This window comes from Hemiscyllium ocellatum, chromosome 4 (assembly GCF_020745735.1).
Source record: "Hemiscyllium ocellatum isolate sHemOce1 chromosome 4, sHemOce1.pat.X.cur, whole genome shotgun sequence".
NCBI classification, from domain to species: domain Eukaryota; kingdom Metazoa; phylum Chordata; class Chondrichthyes; order Orectolobiformes; family Hemiscylliidae; genus Hemiscyllium; species Hemiscyllium ocellatum.
In genome coordinates, this window is record NC_083404.1 from 104,405,417 (window position 1) to 104,426,272 (window position 20,856).

A 20,856-nucleotide genomic window follows, 5' to 3' on the forward strand; every position below is an offset into this window, starting at 1 on the left:
ATTATCAAGGAATATCTCCTCTCTGGCATTAATAGAAAGGTGGTCATTAAATGAAATAGTTGAAAACAACTGGTAGAGGACACTATCCTGAGAAACTCCTGCAGTGATGCCCAGTGGCTGTGATGTTGGACCTTGAACAACCAAAAGCATCTTTTTGTGCAAGGTATAAATCGGGCTCCTAAATGCCACACTCCACCAAATGCAGACTTGACGTCAAAAGCAGTCGCTCTCACCTCACCAACTAACCTCAGCACTTCTGACCATATTTGAATGAAGACTGTAATAAGGTCAGGAGAAGAATGGCCCTGGTTAAACGCAAACTGAGCATCAGTGAACAAGTGAACTCCTAGCATGTTCCATTGAACCCTTCCATCATTTGGCTGATATTGAAGAGTAGACTGACAAGAGTAATTTGTCAGGTTGAATGTGTCCTCCTTTGTGATACACCTCGGCAATTTTCCAAACTAAAGCCAGGGCTGTTCCAAGCAATGACAACACTGATATACAAACGGCAAGGTGGAAAATATGTCTTAGCATTACTGATAAAATGTCAGCAGTGCTAATAGCTTTTTCAGTATTAGCACCACCAGCAATTTATTCATTTTGTTGGTGGAACAAATAAAATTTGTTCAATTGTGGAATCTGAGGGGTTGGGGACCTTAGGGAGATTATAGAAAGTCTGATTATCTAATTGGCATTTTTGGTTGAAGGTAAATGGAAACCCTTTCAGAATGAAGTTTTGCAGTGATGGCTGGGTTTCCCCCAAAACAGAAGATAGCATTAGAATTTACATACATCTTTTTGTAAAGCATAACAGTAACTAAGAATTCAAGTTAACTTTAATTTTATTTAGTAATGGGACCTGGGTCTAACTAGCCAACCAGCATCTGCAGCTTTCCAGAGTACAGTTTAAGTCAACCACATTGCTGTGGGTCTGGACTCATGTATAGGCCAGACCAGGTAAGACTGATAGATTTCACTCCCGAATGTACAGTAACAAATCAGATGGGTTTTTGTAACAATCACGAACAGTTAGATGGTTATTATTGTTGTTTCCTAAACGGAATTCAAATTCTACCATCTGTCATATTAGGTTTGGACCCATGACTCAAGAATATTAGCACGGTATTCTGATGACTCGTCTGGTAACTTTCTCATTATGTCACTGCTTTTAACTAATATTGTCATCACTGCACAACCTGTCATCGCAGTTGAACCCAGTGTCTTGATTTAAGGTTTCTGTGAATGTGTGCGCATCTACGAACTCACGATCATCATAGAAAGCCAAGCTCGAAAGAAATGCAATTCAGAAACTTGCCTCTCCAGCAGCCCCAATTCTCTAGATTTGACTCACGCACTCCATTACCTCTATCCATATGTTCTCATAACAAATTAATCAGAACACATCAAAAGTAAATGCAGAGCAGTAATAAAACTACAGCATTCCTACTTCACACCTAACAGTTTTTATTTCCCTGTTGCTGTAAAACCAATGTCAAAAGGAACAGCTCAATGGATTGAAAAACACTAATTTCAATGCCATTTTAACCATCCACCAAAACCACATGCTCCCTGAAATCAGTGTGAGGCAACTTGACTCACCCTTTCTTTCCACTTTTCTTTCTTGACTCAGCAGGTGTCGATATTGGTGAAGGGGAACGGGAATGCTTTCTCTTCTTGGCACCAGTTGTTGACTTTCTGTCCTTCCTATCTGGTGTACGGGAGTCCTGGTTGAAATAGATCAGCAACTTAGACGTGTTCAACATTCTGACAACAAAGCAATATTCACAAGGTTATCATCAGCTTGGTGAATTGTTACTTTAGAATTCAAATGTCAAGTTATTTTTCTTGATCCATGGGGAAGAAGGTTCTAATGCGTTTCAGTGAGAATGGCAGAAAACAACAAGAAAATGCTCAAACTACGAGCTGGAAGTTTTTGTTGCAAACGTTTCGTCCCCTGGCTAGGAGACATCATCAGTGCTCTGGAGCCTCCTGCGAAGCGCTTCTTTGATGTTTCTTCCGGCATTTATAGTGGTCTGTCCTTGCCGCTTCCGGGTGTCAGTTTCAGCTGTCCGCTGTAGTGATTAGTATATTGGGTCCAGGTCGATGTGTCTGTTGATGGAGTTTGTGGATGAATGCCATGCCTCTAGAAATTCCCTGGCTGTTCTCTGTCTGGCTTGCCCTATGATAGTAGTGTTTTCCCAGTCGAATTCATGTTGCTTGTTGTCTGAGTGTGTGGCTACTAGGGATAGCTGGTCGCGTCGTTTCGTGGCTAGTTGGTGTTCATGTATGCGGATTGTTAGCTGTCTTCCTGTTTGTCCTATATAGTGTTTTGTGCAGTCCTTGCATGGTATTTTATAAACTACATTAGTTTTGCTCATGTTGGGTATTGGCTCCTTTGTTCTAGTAAGTTGCTGTTTGAGCGTGGCTGTTGGTTTGTGTGCCGTTATGAGTCCTAGGGGTCGCAGTAGTCTGGCTGTCAGTTCTGAAACGCTCCTGATGTATGGTAGTGTGGCTAGTCCTTTTGGTTGTGGCATGTCCTCGTTCCGTGGTCTATCTCTTAGGCATCTGTTGATAAAGTTGCACGGGTATCCGTTTTTGGCGAATACCTTGTATAGGTGTCCCTCTTTTTGCAATTCTGGTGTACTGCAGTGTGTTGTAGCTCTTTTGAATATGTCCTGATGCAGCTTCGTTTGTGTGTGTTGGGGTGGTTACTTTCATAGTTTAGGACTTGGTCTGTGTGTGTTGTTTTCCTGTGTACCCTTGTGGTGAATTCTCCGTTCGGTGTTCTCTGTACTATCACGTCTAGGAATGGGAGTTGGCTATCCTTTTCTACTTCTCTCGTGAATCGGATGCCTGTGAGTGTGGCGTTGATGATCCGGTGTGTTTTTTCTATTTCCATGTTTTTGATGATTACGAAAGTGTCATCGACATATCTGACCCTGAGTTTGGGTTGAATTTGTGGTAGGGCTGTTTGTTCTAACCTTTGCATAACTGCCTCTGCTATGAGTCCCGAGATTGGTGATCCCATGGGTGTTCCGTTGATTTGTTCGTATATCTGATTGTTGAATGTAAAGTGTGTAGTGAGGCATAAGTCCAGTAGTTTAAGTATGCCGTCTTTGTTGATAGGTTCCGCCTCCTGTGTTCTGTTATGTACGTCCAGTAGGTTGGCTATTGTTCCTCTGGCTAGGGTTTTGTCAATCGAAGTGAACAGTGCCGTCACGTCGAATGAGATCATGGTTTCTTCTTTGTCTATGTGTGTATTCCTGATGGCGTCCAAGAATTCCTGTGTTGATTGTATGGAGTGTTTGGATCCGCAAGCCAGACAGAGAACAGCCAGGGAATTCCTAGAGGCATGGCATTCATCCACAAACTCCATCAACAGACACATCGACCTGGACCCAATATACCAATCACTACAGTGGACAGCTGAAACTGACACCCAGTAGTGGCAAGGACAGACCACTATAAATGCCGGAAGAAACATCAAAGAAGCGCTTCGCAGGAGGCTCCAGAGCACTGATGATGTCTCCTAGCCAGGGGACGAAACGTTTGCAACAAAAACTTCCAGCTCGGCGAACAGAACCACTACAACAAGCACCCGAGCTACAAATCTTCGCACAAACTTTGAGCTCAAACTATACTTAGTCATTCAGTAACTCTGAAAACCAAATATAATTTGTGAATCTTTCTAATTAGACCTTCTCATTAGTGCTCCCTCTCTTACCAGGTATTGGCATGTCTTCACTTCAGTTTGGCTTAACATTTTCTGCAACGCTGTCATAGTTATATCATTGGTGCTAATTCAGGCAATTGGAGTTTAAGTGATAGCTGTTTGATGATTTTAACTATTTCTCAAGAAATAGGTAATCTGGAAATTAGAACTTGGTGTCAATAAAAAAAGTGATCATGTATTGTTCCAATATTGAACGATCCTTAAAAACCCAAATCAGTTCGCAAACATCTTTTTTGAAACCAATTCTCTCCCCACGTCCTAATGCACTCGAAGTTCATAAGAAATAGGGGCAGAATTAGACCATTTGGCCCATCAAGTCTGTTCTGTCATTTCAATCATAGCTGTTTTGTATCTCAACCTCATTTTCAGCCTTCTCCCCATAACCATTCAACCCATAATCAATTCTTAAAAATTTAACATCTCCTTAAATTTACTGTCCCAGCATTCAGTGCACTTTGGGGTAGCAAATCCCATAGAATCACAACCCTTTGGGAGAATTAGTTTTTCCTCGACTCGGTTTTAAACTTGCTACCCCTTAAACTAAGACGGTGACCTCTCATCCTAGAATGCCTCACAAGAAGAAGCATCTACTCCACATCTATATTATCCACACCTTTTATCATCTTGAATACCTCAATTTCATCTCCCCTCATTCTGCTAAATTCCAGAGAATACAAACCTAATCTGTTCAATCTCTCTTCACATGACAAACCTGTCATCTATGGAATCAAGCTAATTAACTTCTCAGAACTGCTTCCAATGCCAGTACATTTTCCTCAAAGAACGAAGGAGATAAAAACTGCACACAGAAGTCCAGGTGCAATCTCACAAATACCTTTTACAGTTGCAACAATACTTCTTTACCTTTATAATTTATTACTTGAGCTATAAAGTCAACATTTCATTCTCTTTATTATCTGCTGTACCTACATGCTAGTGTTTTGTGACTTGTGAACGAGGACATCCAGATCCCTCTGACCACAGCACCTCAAAGTCTCTCCCCAATTAGGTAATTGGTCGCCTTGCCATTTTCCAACCAAAATGCATGACTTCACACTTATCCAAATGACCTAAGCTCAACGTCAATCTAGTTGAATTACAATTCCCTTGAAACTACAGAAGCAAACCACTCAGTTGCACCAAATCATTCCAACTCTTTAAAGTCATTATGATATGGAACACAGGAGGAGGCAGCTATTCAGACAGTTGAGCCTGCCCTTCTAATCAACAGAATCATATTTAATTTGAGGATATCTTCCCCCCACCCCAAGTGGAATAAAAATGTTTAATAACCTTGCATGCAATTCCCACGTTCAAAAGAATAAATTTCAAAACATTAATTTTACAAAAAATTACTTGTCAAAATTTTGTACAATTACCGTGACATTAAAGCAAAGATGGCCCCCAAGTTACTCGGAAGATGAGGAATTGCTTAGGGGGAAAACTATAAATCAATCTACAATTCAAAATCTGTGATACAACTTAGTTTGTTGATGATAATTCATTTCCTTGCAGATTCTGCATGTGCAAACTGTATACACCACAGTGAGATAAATGCCAGACTGGCACAATCCCAGCTCAGTTCACTGAGTAAATACTTGACCAATAGAAATTGGAGGTTTCAAAATGAATAATGGTTGTGAAGCAAAAGGCAGCATGCAGCTTTAATACCTTGCTATAATTACTAGGAGTTCTCCTATAACATGACAGTCACATTCCAACAAAACCTTGCTTAATAGAACATTCTTAATAGAAATCATGGGGTCTTTGGGAAAAGTGGGGTTGGGACAGACCAGCAAAAAAAAAAATCACTCATAATCATTCAATCATCTGCACTATAAAAAGGGAACATAACCGAGTACTCTTGGGAGAGATTCACTGAGAAAATAAATGTTTTGATCAAGAATGTTCGTTCCAAAATTTAAAAAAATAAAAATTAATGTGTACGCCCCAGTGGGTAAGAGTGAACGGTTGGCCGTCCTGCAGCAGCTTCCACTGTTGCTGGCTCCGTCCAGGCCAATCATTCTGGCCGGAGACTTCAACTGTATCATTGATGCAGATAGACGATGCGGCGGGGGGGGGGGGGGGGGGGGGGGGGGGGGGGGAGAATGAGACAGTAAACTGGACGCCACATCCAGAGCCCTGATGGACACGGTAAAAGATGCCAAGCTGCACGACGTCTTCTGCACCCCTGCAGATGGAGCGCAGCATAGATACACCTGGTCACGGGCAGATGGGTCTATCTGCTCAAGGATAGATTACCTGTTTGTGTCCCGAACGCTCTCGGTCAGATCCACCGACGTCAAGCTGGAGTTCTTCTCTGACCACTGCCTCCTGCTGGCCAACTGTCACCTACAGGACAAGCAGCGGGCGGGTAAGGGAACGTGGAAGCTGAACACTAAGCTGTTGATACCAGGAAACATTGAGGAGCTCAAGAGGGACTACGCAGGTTGGAGAACCGTGAAGCCCCTCTTTGAGTCCCCAGCAGACTGGTGGGATACAGTAAAAGGGAACATCAAGAGGTTCTTCATCCTCAAAGATGTTCAGGAGGCGAGAGAGAGGCGGGGAAAACTGTCCCAGCTCCAGGAAAGTACGCAGAACCTGCTCCTGCTATAGACAATGGGGGTCGATGTCATGGAGGACCTCAAGGAGGTGAAGGGCCAGCAAGCCTCGCTCTTTGCCTCAGAGGCCAAGATAATCTTCTGGTCCAGGGTCCACACGGTGGAGCAGGATAAGACGTGCTCACGTTTCTTCTTCCAGAAGGTGCACAAAGAGCTCTGTGCTCAGCATCCTGAAGGAAGAAGACGGCTCGATAACGTCATCTCAGGCTGACGTCATGAGGATCAGTAAAACCTTCTATGCCAGTCTGTATGACGCGAAGCCGACTGACAGCGCGACCACCCAGTCGTTCCTGTCCTCTACCACGGAGGTCTTAGACGATAGAACACGCGAGAGGCTGGACCAGCCGCTATCTCTGGACGAGCTGACCAAGGCCCTCGAGTCCTTCGAAAAGAATAAAACTCCCGGTAGCAACGGCTTACGGGTCGAGCTCTCTTCCGCTCTGTGGGACTTGATTGGCCAGGACCTGCTGGAGGTGTATGTCAGTATGCTTCGGGCAGGTATCACGAGTGAATCCATGAGGAAAGGCATCATCACCCTCATCGACAAGCAGAAGGGGGAGAGGGAGGAACTCAAAAATTGGAGACCGATCACACTGTTGAATGCGGATTACAAAATCCTGTCAAAGGTAATTGCCAACCGGGTCAGGTTTGCTCTGGGATCAGTGATTCACCCTGACCAAACCTGTGCTGTGCCGGGCAGGAAGATCGCCGAGAGTCTCGCACTCCTCAGGGATATGATTGCCTACGTGCAGGACAGCCGTCTGCCTGATCAGCCTGGACCAGGAGAAAGCCTTTGACAGGATATCACACAGGTATATGAGAGATGTTCTCTCCAAAATGGGCTTTGGGGAGGGAATCTGTAATTGGATCAGACTGCTCTACACCAACATTGTCAGTGCAGTCTCAATCAATGGGTGGGAATCAGAAAGCTTCCCAGTCAGATCTGCCGTCAGGCAGGGCTGCCCTCTCTCTCTCCTGCCTTGTTTGTGTTCTGCATACAGCCATTTGCCGAGTCCATCAGGAAGGATGCGAGCCTGAGAGGGGTGACTATTTCTGGCAGCGGGGGCCTGCAGGTTAAGGCCTCCCTGTACATGAATGAGGTCGCCGATTTCTGCTCGGATCCGCTGTCCGTGCGCAGACTCGTGTGCATTCCTGACCAGTTCGAACAGGCCTCGGGGGCCAAGGTAAACCGAGGCAAGAGCGAGGCCATGCTCTTCGGGAACTGGGCCGACCAATCCTCGATCCCCTTCACTGTCGGGACCGACCATCTGAAGGTGCAGGGGATTTGGTTTGGGGGAGCTGGGGCGTGCGCCAAGTCTTGGGAGGAGCGTATCAGCAAAGTGAGGCAGAAACTGGGCAGATGGAAGCTACGGTCGCTCTGCGTCGCAGGAAAAAACCTGGTCATCAGGTGTGAGGTACTGTCATTGCTATTATACGTGGCACAGGTCTGGCCTATTCCCAGAACCTGCGCCGCTGCAGTCACCCGGGCCATCTTCCAGTTTATATGAAGATCAAAGATGGACCGGGTCCGAAGGGATTCGCTGTACAAAGATCTGAGCAACGGGGGAAAAAAATACACCCAATGCCACCCTCACCCTGATGGCCACCTTTGTGTGTGGCTGCATCAAGCTGTGCGTGGATCCCCGGTATGCAAACACCAAGTGTCACTAGGTACTGAGGTTCTACCTGACCCCGGTGTTGCGAAGGATGGGCCTGGCCTCGCTGCCGCGGAACGCTCAGAGTAGTTGGACCGTTCCGTATCACCTGTCCTTCATGGAGAAGTTTATGAAGAAAAACACCTTTGACCGCAAGTCCATCAGGAAGTGGTCAACACGTGGTGTCCTCGAGACCGTTCAGGAAAAGGAGAGGGCGGAATCTATCGAGCGGTTCCGAGCATACTGTCAAAGCCATTTGGCAGAATGCCTCATTGCCAGAACTTTCCAATAAGCACCAAGACATGACTTGGTTGGTGGTGAGAAGGGCTCTGCCTGTAAGATCCTTTATGCACGCCCAGACTCTCAGCCGCACCACACGCTGCCCTCGAAGCGGCCGGGGGGGGGGGGGGGAGAGAAGAGACTGTCACACACCTCCTTCTGGAATGTGCCTATGCAGAGGAAGTCTGGAGAGGAATGCAGTGGTGTTTGTCAAGGTTTGTCCCAAGCAGCGCCGTGACACGGGACTCCGTGCTCTACGGCCTGTTCCCCGGACGCACACTGAGACGAACATAAACTGTGCCTGGAGGATCATCAACTCGGTGAAGGACTCTCTCTGGGCGGTCGGAAACCTGTTGATCTTCCAGCTGAAGGAGCTGACCCCAACTGAGTGTGGCAGACTGGCACATTCCAAGGTCCAGGACGTGTTGAGGTACGCGCTGAAGCTTGAGGCAGCTGCCGCCAAGGCGCAGTGGGGAAAGACCATCGTATGACATCTGCCTGCCTAACGAAGAACAGGCAGCCCATGCAGTCATTTGGGCTCTGCTGACGTCTCAGCTAATTATATGGGCATATGATTGAAAAATGTACAGACCTGTATAAAAATGATAAATTTTGATCTCTGTATGTAAATGTTTACATATGTATGGCATGACCAACTGTACAGACCATCAAATTATTTTATGAATAAAGTATATTTTTGAAATAAAAAAAATAAAAATGCAGATCACCATTCATGTTCCATTGTTCTCAGGAAACACAGCATCAATAAGTCTTCCTGAAACTCTGCAAAAGAATGATTGGGTCTTACAATTGCCATAAATTTGCTATAAATTGTGTCTTACAATTGTACACTCCACAAGGAGCAGCACTCCAAAAGTTAATGCTTCCAATTAAACCTGTTGGACTATAACCTGGTGTTGCCCGATGTTTGAACTTTGTCCAGTCCAACGCTGGCTTGTCTAAAGTTTGCAACAGCAATCTTTGTTCTGCCTTACAAATGGTCACAGAGTAAGCACACAGATTTCTCACAGCCTTGGGTACCAGTTACAGCCTCCAGACAGAAGTTACCAAGTTTAAAAGAGCCACCTTAGCTGCTACTCAAACTGGTCTTGGCTTCCTGTGTCAGAAAATAAAATAAAAGCTAAACGCTTTGATACCTTTTGTTAGGAATACTGGATAAGTCTACTCTCAAAGTAAAAGAGGGCTTGACAGATCATTAGCTTGTCCAGCTATTTACAGTATCTATTGGTGACTGATAGCCTCATATGAGCATGTTCAATGTTTTTGAATAATAAAACCTAAAAGTATTGGCCTGACAGATAAGTCTGGGAGGCCAGTCTGAGAGGCAAGCGTGTGGAGACAGCGAGGCCTCATGTTCTCAAGCCTGGTAGGCATGAAGTTAATGAAAAGCACTTGAATTGGAGTCCTTTTAAAGACACTTTTTATTCTTACTGCAGACTTTGATTAAGTGGAGTACTTTTTAAAACTCGGTATACCTACGCTGGACTTGTTTTTTTACTCTTTCAATTAAACACAAAAAGTATTTAAAGTAGTCACCTAACCTATGATTACACCAAAGATGCATTATTACAAAAAATTCACCACACTCATTCAGATGCGCAAGACAATAAAGGGGTCTCTATTTTAAAATTTAAAAGTCCATAAAGATGTAAAACAGCAGCATCTTTTCCCCTAAAAATGTTTTTTCATTTTTTTCAGTCAATTCATCCCAGTGATGTGTCACTCCTATTTAACCCAATTTCTTGCTTAATGGACGCTTAACAAGTTTGATGGCCAAGAGATCTCTTCGCAGTTCTGCTGACATAATCCTATTGTCAGTTATCATAGCTTGAAAACTTTCACACATTCCCTCACAGCTTGGAGACTTCACAAATTTGAAAACCTGCGCAATGGCAAAACTGTTCTTTTGAATTGGAAATAAGCAATTCTTCTGCTTGGAAAAAACAGATTGGGGCCACTGTGATTGGAGTGCAGTTGAGCAGAACCAAGTTTGTTTTTTTGCCTGTCCATCAGAAGCTCAGCATTGCAAAACACTGCAAACAGCTTCACAGATATCTAGCTCAGCACTTAATGCAATCATATGTTTCAACAGAAATTACATTTTCAGTCACTTATCCAAATGACCTTCCAACCTCTTGAAAAAGTGTACTTACCTTCATATAACTCAAACTAAAACACATCTCCCTCAATTTTAAAAATCCAAATTGCTAAAGCAACTGTCAGCAAACTTAAAAAGGGATTTAAAAATCCATTTATAGGCATATAAATAAAGGTGGTAAAATCAGCAGTGAAGCCAATTCAGAACTAAAAAAGATGATTTACACATAGCTATGGTACAGCTAAGGTATTAAATGGTTCTTCAGCTCTGAATTCAGCAAGGAAGTTGCTGCTACCTAGCTCCATGTCAAATAAGCAGCTGTTCAGGCACCTGATGGATGAAAAATTAATACGGTGGCAGTATATTAACCATGGGTGACTTAATCTTCATGTACACTGGAACAGCTGGATCGGCAGAGGAAAATGTCAGAGTTTTGAGGACCATTTTCTAGAACAATACATTTGGAATCGACCAGAACTCTAGCAATGTGTAATAAAGCAGATTTAATGAAGGAGTGAGTATAAAAGATGCCCTTGGAAACAATGATGAGAACGTTGGGGGGGGGGAGGGGGAGAGAGAGAGAGAGAGAGAGAGAGAGAGAGAGAGAGAGAGAGAGAGAGACAAAAACTTGGGTCAAAACCAAAATCAGTTAACTTCAATAAGGGGAATGACAAATGAACAATGACACAGCTAAAGAGTTTAGCAGAAAAGAGGAACAAGAGCAGAGTTTTAACAAAACAGTTCATGGGTCAGAGTAAAGATGTATACCGGTGGAGGAGGAGGATTCTTGGAAGACAATCAACCAACTATCGTTTCCCAAGAAAGTTAAGGACAGCATTGAAAAATAAAACACATGACAACATAAAAGATTTGTTGTAGGCCAGAGGATCAATTTTAAAACTAAAAAGATGACTAAATAAAAATTTACAGGAAGGAAATAAACTTTGACAGTAATCTTAAGTAACATCAACACAAACAAAATGAACGCAACTCCCTGAGAGAACGAGGCTGGAAAATAATAATGGGGAAATCAGGAAACAACAGTGTAATTAAACAAATACTTGGCATCAGTCTGCACAGTAGAAGACAAAGAACATAAAGAACATACAAAAGTGTTCAAGGATCAAGAGGAGGAGGAGAGAAAATAACTTCAAGAACAAAGTGAGAGAGGAAATTAATAGGGTTAAAGACTGATTGAAATCCCCTCGTAACCATGGATACCTAAGATCGTAACTATAATGATAGTGGATGCACTGCCAGTAGCCTTACTGGATTCCAGAGATTGTGGAATAGTCCCAAATAATTAGAAAACTGGCAAGAAAGCATCTTTGTTTAAAAAGTGAAATCAGCAAAAAATAACAGGTAGCAACAGACAAGTCCTGCCACTCGTCAGGAACATATTAGTCTGTTTGAAAGGATGTAATAGCAGAGCAGTGACAAATTAATATCAAGTACAGTCAGCATGGTTCACAAAGGGGAAATAATAACTGACAAATTACTGGAATTCTATTAATTTAACAAGTTGGGTAGATACAGGAGAAACATGTAATTTATTTGGATTTTCAAAAAGATATTTGATATAGTACCAGACGATATTCCCGAAGAAGCTAAGATCTCAGTGTTGAAGGTAGCTTATTAGCATGCACAGAGGAGATTGGTTAACTCATAGAAGTTGGGATCAGGAGGCATTTTCAGATTGGCAACCTGAACTAATGGTGGGTCACAGTGATGAGTGCTGCAGGTACAATTACCTCATACATTGATGACCTGGATGAGGAAAGTGAGGCCAAGTTGGCGCTAGACAACAATTGGTGGGAAGTCAATCATGAGAATAACGCATAGAGTCTGCAGCAGGATGTAGATAGATTAACTGAATGGACAAAAACTTAGCAGATGTAATATAATGGAGAAAAATGTGAAGTTCGGCACTTTGGCAGGAAGAATAGAGGAGCTATCAGTGAAAGACGACTGCAAAAAATGAGAGATTCAGAAGTTCTTGTCCATAAATCACAAAAGCTAACATCCAAGTTCAACAGCTATTTCTGAAGGCAAATGGAATATTAGCATCTATTTCAAAAGGGAATCGGGTGTTAAAGTTGGAGGTTTCAATAAAACTACACAAGGCATTCATCTGAACACAGCTGGAACACTGGACAGTTCTGCACCTCTAATCTCATGAATGATACACTGGCATTGCGGGCAGTCCAGTAAAGGTTCACTCAGCTGATACCAAGTGTACAGTGACTATTTCATAAGAGGCTAAGTACTTGTTGGAATGTACATGAATGAGAGGCAACATTATTTAAACAGAAAATTTTCAGGGAACTTGGAAGGGAGAATGCAGATAAATTATCTCCCTCTGTGACTGTCAAGGGCCAGACATCACAAACTCAGAATAAATGGGAACGAGAAGGAATCTCTTCTCTCAGGAGGGCATTAGAGAATTCTTTAGCCCAAAGGGTTGTTGAGGCTCGGTCATTAAGTATATTGATGACTGAGACAGACTTGCTTTTTAAATCACTGAGGGGATCAAGGATTCTGGGGACAAGACAGAAAGGTGGAATTAAGGACTACCATACCAGCCATTATCTCATTGAAAGGCAGCAAAGACTTGATGGGCTGAATGGCCGACTTCTATTCACACATCATATGACCTTATTGACATACTGAGCCAAGTGTGTGTAAAAACTGCAGAAGCACTATCCATAACTGTCCACCTTTCATATTGGAGTACCAGAGGACTGCAGACTTTCAAACATGTTATTCATGAAAGAATTTTTAAAAACCTAAGCAGGCCATTCAGTTCTCCTTCAAAAAGAGAAGGTTGACAGGATTTGACAGAAGTATTCAAAAACATGAGAATTGGAGGGAGTAGATAAAACGACACTATTCCCACTGAACTAAATAGCACTAATTTAAAAAGGTAATTGGCAAAATGGCAACATAAGGGCAGGAAAGCGGTTCAGTGATTAGTACTGCTGCCTCACAGTGCCAGGGATCCAGGTTCGACCCCACGCTCAGGCAGCTGGCTGTGTGGAGTTTGCACATTCCCTTGGGTCCGTGAAAGTTTTCCCCCACAATCAAATGATGAGCAGGTTAGGTGGATTGGCAATGATAAATTGCCCATAGTATCCAGGAATGTCTTAGTTTGTTTAGTCATGGAAATGGGGTGAGTTTGGGTGGGATGCTCTTCAAAGGATCGTTGTGGACTTGATGGTCCAAATGGCCTGCTTCCACACTGCCAAGACTCTGTCATTCTTCTGAACATGATCTTCATTTTAAAAGAAGGCAGCAGTCATTAGGCTCTTCTATATACTATCCGAGTGTATGGTGGAGACAGATACCATCATGGTATTCAAAAATAGGAGAATTGGATCATTACTGAAAAGGAGAAATGTGTTGGACTGTGGGCAAAAGGCAATGAATTCCTCAGACTTAAAGAGTCCAAATTCAGAATCGACACTTCTAAACAAAATTAGGTTGTGAAGACAGACATTTCCTTCCCAATGGACAAGCAGTTACAAGACCATAAAGATAGTCATCATATCTAGAGAAAAGTCATTGAAATGCAAGCAAAACGGCATAGATAGTTCTTGAAGAAGTCATGAAATGCAAAAGGCCTTTACTCTGGCTAATGGCTGTGCTTTAAAAATTAGTAGAACAACTCTTCCCAATTGCAGCGACTGGAACAAGGTCAACCAGGTGAATCTCAAAGTATGAATTTCCAGAGTGGACCAGGTTAACAGCTAACACCAGGTTGACAGACATAAACAGCAACAGAGGTTCTGTTCATTCTCAGAGCTGGCTCACGAGCTAGATGGGCTAGCGTCATATCACATACTTGTAAATAAAGGATGAACTGATGACAGGTCTTCGTGGAGTTATTTCAGTGACAACAAGCATAAAAACATGGTCCTGAAGAGATTGGCTTGCAACAATTACCTTTGATTTGTGGTGAGCATTTCTGACACCATGCCGTGACTTGGGAAGCTTACAGGTTCAATCCTGCCAAAGACTGGGCCCAGCATGTGGGAAGAATGTATTTTTTTTCCTGGGCATATAATCTTGGGGAACACGAAAAGTAACAAGTAATTAAGATGACATCATGTGGACCCACAGCTTTTGCGATAATTATAAGCCTTATGTTCCATGAGGCACCAGATAATAAAACCTTTCAAGTGGTGATAGATTTAGCGAAGAAATATCATGACCCCAAACTTCCTCTCACTCGGAGATGCTATCGGTTTTACTCAGCAGCTTGAGAACCACGGGAATCATTATCGGGATTTTTGACTAGATTAAGACAACAAGCAGAGGCATGAGATTTTGGTTTAGCCCTCAGTGAGATACTGTGTGGTATGTGGGATTAATGACATTGCCATGCAAAATCACGTACAGGTTGAAGGTCAACTCTACTTCAAACAAGTATTACAACTGGTTTTGTCATGAGAAAACACAGCAAGTGGAGCATTTCAGTTGCAGAGTATTCCAATGTAAGTGGATAGCCTCGCCAGTCCAACTGAACTAGGGAACAGCATCCGAGTGAAGGCAATTGCACAGCCTTACTCAGGACATATCCTGAGCAGAGGGACTCCAAGTCAGCACACAACAAAACCCTGAAAACAAAATCAAGCCTCGGTTAAAAATTTCTTCAGAATCCAGGTTGACCAGCCATTATAGTTCCTGCCGGTACTTGGATTCGGAACAGCACAACAGTCCCACCGGGCCTGGACTGAGTAAGAGAACTGCGGTCAATATCGAGGAACATGCACACTTTGGAAAGTCCGCCTACCGCTGGTATCGAACAGTTAAATTGCTAAGCAATGTCAAAATCTGAAACAAATAAAATAAAATATCTGCTTCAATGGTCAACCAGTTCTGACGGAGGTCAATACTGGTGCAGCTGCATCATTGATTGTGGAACCACTCCTCACAAAAACACAATCTGGATTCCAACCTTTAAGTTTGCATAAGATCTTGGACAAACTTGCAATTTATACTGGGAGAACCCCCGCAGACTAAGGGTACAACTTAGTTTCCAGATTCTTATGAGAAGCAGCTGGTTCAGTTTCCACTGATTGACATAAAAGGCTTGGGCCCAAGCTTGATGGGACAGAATTGGTCGAGAAAGATTTGACTTGATTGGCTCAACATTTTGATCAGAAAATGGCTGCCTGAGTGAAGTCCTAATTAAATGCCTGTAAGCTTTTCAAAGTCCTATCAAATGGTGAACACAAGTCAATTTCACAATTCTGCCAGGCCCGCCTCGTGCCATTTGCCTCAAGTGCAAAAGCAGAGGCAGAAATCACAAGGCTGGAAAGCAAACGAATCAAACTTGTAGAGATGACAGCCTTCAACTAATCCGATTCACCCCACGTGTTATCAAATGAATGGAGGATCTGAATACTGCAGAGGCTAGAGACTCTGAAAACAATAGAACAGAAAACTTGTGTTCCAGAACCTGCTGTACCCACAACCAAGCTGTTCCAGTACAGCTACAACAGTGACATCTAACCAACGCAACAAACTGAAAAAGTTTGAAGTTTCATCCTGTACACAAAGCCGGACAATCCAACCTGGACAATTACTGTCCTAGCAAACTTTCAATCGTTACATTATGAAGGTGGAAGGGGTACTCTACCTTAAAAAAGAGGATTGAAAGACTTTGCAAGCACAGAGCGCTAAAGATTTTACAATGTAACATGTGGTCCAGCAGCGAGCAGTACCTGAGTTACTCGGAGACAAAAGCAAATTCAAATTCAGCCAGTTTAAATTATTCAAAACCCCAAACAAGTTTGAATTTGCCATTTTGACAATATTAAAACCATTAAAACGATTTGACATTTTGGGGTATAAGACCAGGAAAAACTGAACAGTTAAGGGAAAACCGCCAAGCCACCAATTATATACTGACTGTCCACAGAATAGCTCTCCTAAAAAGGTACCTTTATCTATCAACGACCTGTGAAACATAAACCCTAAGTAGTAAAGACAGACAGAGGAAGATACAAAGACAAGACTCGACAGCTGGCTGGTTTTGAAATGTGAATTTTTTTGCTAAATCTTAGTTGTGGGTTTTATTGGACCAGTATTATAGAAGGGAAAATAAAAGATAGGGTAGAGAAAGGAACTGTAGATAGTCCTTAGTTAATTATTCTGTTACACTTTAAGAAATAAAGTTGTTTATTTTTAACTTTAAATGGTGACCTTTGGGATAGTTCTCGGCCTATCTAGTTTTTAGGGATTACAGCACGGGGTGAATCTTTTCTGTATTGTCAGGTTTGAATTAACAACAGGGTTTTCAATTTGTCCCAAACATTGTCCTCACAATTTGTACAAAAATGGAAGATGTCATGAACAGTGCTGTCAAGCAGCACCTGCTCAGCAACAACCTGTTCAGGGACACCCAGTTTGCATTTCACCAGGTCATTCAGCTCCTGACTTTATTACAGCCTTGGTTCAAACATGGACAAAACAGAATTCCAGAGGTGAGTGTGACAGCCCTTCATATGAAGGCTTAATTTGATTGAATGTAGCATTGGAGGACCCTGAGCAAAACTGAAGTAACTGGCAACTGGAGGAAATACTAAGTGCCATTTGGAAGTTGGTGGTGATTGCTCATGGTCAGTCATCTCAGTTCCAGGAATTCTTTGCAGGAGTTCCTCAGGATGGTGCGCACAGCCCATGCACCTCCATTGACTTCATTAATGACTTTCCCTCCATCATAAAAGTCAGACGTGGAAATGTTCACCAATGACTGCACAAATGTTCAGCACCGTTCACATTCAAATGCAACAAGATCTGGACAACGTCCAAACTTGGGTTGATCAGTGATAAGTCATATTCACACCACACACATTTCAGGCAATGACCATCTCCACTAAGAAACAATCTAAACATGACCACTTGAAATTCAACAATATCAACATCAGTGAATCCCCCCACTATCCACATCATGGGGGTTAACTGACCAGAAACTCAACTGGACTCACCACATAAATAAAAGAGCAGGCCAGATGTTCAGAATACTGTAGCAGCTAACTCATTTCCTAATTTCCACCATCTTCAAGACACAAATCAGCAGTGTGATGGAATTCTCCCCAGTTACCTGGATGAGTACAGCCCCAACACCCAAGAAGCTTGGGAGCATCCAGGACAAAGTATCCCACTTGAATTGGCATCACATTCACAAGCCTCCAGCACCAATATTCAGTACACACAGCTGCTCTGATCTACAAGTTGCACTGCAGTAATTTGCCAAAGATTCTTAGACAGCACTTTCTAATTTGATGACCACTTCAATCTGTAAGAACACGGGCAGCACATACAAGAGAACACCACCACCAAGTTCTCCCTGAAGCTACTCACTATCCTGACTTGCTCATATACTGTCATTCCTTCACAGTCAAATATCCCAGAATTCCTTCGCAAACAGCATTGTGGGTTCACCTGCTGCAGTTCAGGAAAGCAGCTCACCACAATCTTCTCAAGGGCAACATGGAATGGGCAATAAATGCTGGCTGCAATGCCTACATCCCGCATGTGAATAAAAAAAAAAGTAGTCAAGACAAGCTTCCTTTCTCCGAGGGCATTTGCGAACCGTTCATGGTGTGTGTCCATATCTGTACTGTGTGTTTTTTCCATATCTGTACTGTCAGTTCAGTGTGCTGTTTCACTTTGCCTACTTCCTGTTTAGTGCGCTCTTTCACGTAATTTGAACTTATTTTGTGTTAATAATACTTGTACTCAGTTCATACTTTCAAATTACCAAGATAAAGGTTGAACTCAATACCTCTCAAATGATCTGTCATAACTACACACCAAATACACCAGTTCAATTCATCCAAGTCAAAAATAATGAAAAATCACGAGTCTACAAGTCTCAGCTCTTGCACAAATTTATGGATTCAGGGAGACCTTTTATTACTGAGATATAGTAAAAATTTATGCTTGATCCATCAATCTGTCACTGCGTATATGCACAGTTTAAGAGTTACAGAAACGCAAGAGATTCAGTGAGCATACTTTACCTCTTCAGCTACTGTCCTGATAGGAATGCGCTGTCGGTAGCTTACAGGCTTTCTGTTGTCATCAACTTCATAGTCCTCTTCATTCATCCACTCATTGAATACATCAGTGTCCAAGATCCATTTAGCATGCACCTGGACAGGTCAACAAAAGGTTACAATGTGAAATGGTGGACAAAATGACAAAATAAACAAAGTCCTGGAAAAACGCAGATGTACCATAATCTGTGAGGAGATAGGTGGAGTTAACATTGAGGTAACACTTGTTCCCCAAAGGAAATTCACACAGGATTCAAAACATTCACTCTCTGTATCGCCACAGATGCTGCCAGACTTGGAATCACTGCAAAACTTTGTTTTTATTTCAGGTCTCCAGCATCTGCAGCATTTTACTTGTGTTTGGTAAGCTGCTGATCTGAGTTAAAGGATGGATTATATTTTCAGTTGGGGTCAAGAAAACAAAGATTTTATGTGTGATCCAGCAAAAGAACACAGCTGCTCCTGTATTATAACAGAACCACTTAACAGTGTAACAAAGTAATCTACTGAGTACGTGAATCTGATTGAACATGTTCACAGGATATGACTACTCTTCCTATATGCCTCATGCCTTAAAGTTGCAACCGATCTTCATGAAATTCACCACAGATGATCATCTGCTTCTCTTGTATGCAGAACAGATTCATGTCCCAGCAATTCTGGTCAGTATTCCTGTGTTGTATGGGGATCTGGTAAACATGAAAAGATTTTCTCCTTCGCTTAATCTGGCTACAATCCACTTGACAGTTTCATGGTCTTCAAGAGTGATGTTTCCACATCAGTTTTTGATTGACCAGAACCTATCCTGAACCTTGCAACCATGTGTACCAAATCCACTGGGGCCACCCAGCCCCACAACCACATTTACCACCTCAATATTTAGAATATCCAAAGCACTAACAACAATAATGCCTGTCACAAGACCCCCTATGCGACTTAGCAATTAGCTGTCATGCATAGCCATTCAGGATTCAATACAATCAATCCTGGCAATTTGTTCTATTTCCAAAGGGGCACAGTGCCTCACAGCACCACAAGTTTGATTCCAGCTTCAGGTCAACGCATGTGTGAAGTTTGCATGTTCTCTGTGTCTGTGTGCTCCAGTTTCCTCTCTCAGTCCATACATCTACAGGTTGGCCATTGTGAAATTGTTCGCAGTATTCAAGGATGTTAAGGCTAGGTGGATGAACCACGGTAAATGTGGGTATACGGAATACAGTCAAAGGCAGGATCTGGGTAGCATGCTCTTCAGAGGGTTGGTGCAGACCACTTACATGAAATGGTGCGTTTTTGCACTGTCGGGTACAATGGTTCTCTGTATTATAATTAGATAATTCTACTCCGAATTCAGTTGATTTGCATTTCTGGTTTCCATAAACGTTATGGACCCCACGATGATCAGATAATGAAGAGAAACATGCTATATTGTTCAAAATTTGCCAATTACAGAAAATGTGAAACACCACCTTGTCTGGTTCCAGAAGGCAGATGAAGAAGATTCCAAGGCATGCTCAGAGCTCCATGCCCCAAAACCAAACAGTCCTCCAGAACTTCTACAAACTTCGCAGTCCTTTTGATTGTGGCAGAACACAAAAGATTCTACACTGCAGTTTGCAGAATCCATTGCACTTCCCGAATTAAAAGCAATTAATTTTAGGTGAATCATATCAGAGCTTCTGAACAACTGTGAGAAGTGTTACCTCGGGGGAAAAAAAAGTGGCATCATACAGGATTTTAATTATATATTCACAACATGGCATCCAACTAACTACTTTCCTTGCGTGTGTGTCTGTGTGTGTGTGTGTGTGTGTGTGTGTGTCTGCTCATTTGAAATGATGCATTAGTGACTGGTGCTAGCAGAAGTCATTTCCTTGTACAGTGCCATACTTAATCGCTTCTGGGTTTTTGCCCCTTTTGTTAACATATTAGTAATTCTTCATTAATCAGATCATTTATCTTGCAAAAATATAGTTGACTTACTTTCCATGGCCTTTCTGGGATTGGTGGTTCTTCAATTTCAGCTTCAATTTCATTGGCCGGCATCCAGGTATCATAGCTAGCAAATCAAACAATTAAAAAAATTCGAAGACTAAGAATACTTTTATGAATTGAGACATAGTTATGTATATAAGTGGGAGACAGGAGACAAAGAGGAAAAAACGAGGGGTGGGAGAGGAGGCAAAGAGAAAGAGACTGAGCATATGTGAGAGCGCGCCAGAAATTAGTGGTTCTGAATGGCACACATCTAACAGTTCAGATAGCAGATCAGGTACAAAGAATGTTTGTTTTTTTAAAAATCCCCTTTGCCCCATCAAACATCCTCATATGAACAACAATTAACACCAATATTTTGTTTTAAGCAGCATGGTAATCTGGAGAT

General features: G+C 42.5%; 1 protein-coding gene across 2 annotated transcripts in view; it reads right to left on the reverse strand.

Moving 5' to 3' along the window:
* The window catches only part of smarcc1a (SWI/SNF related, matrix associated, actin dependent regulator of chromatin, subfamily c, member 1a), a 211,297-nt gene that overhangs the window by 148,383 nt on the left and 42,058 nt on the right, over positions 1-20,856 (reverse strand). For both annotated transcript variants that reach the window (XM_060823713.1, XM_060823712.1), the window contains exons 8-10: positions 20,457-20,532; positions 18,441-18,572; positions 1,603-1,727 (exon numbers count right to left, since the gene is read on the reverse strand). In XM_060823713.1, coding sequence (XP_060679696.1) covers positions 1,603-1,727; positions 18,441-18,572; positions 20,457-20,532 — 333 coding nt within the window. The remainder of the gene's footprint in view (positions 1-1,602; positions 1,728-18,440; positions 18,573-20,456; positions 20,533-20,856) is intronic.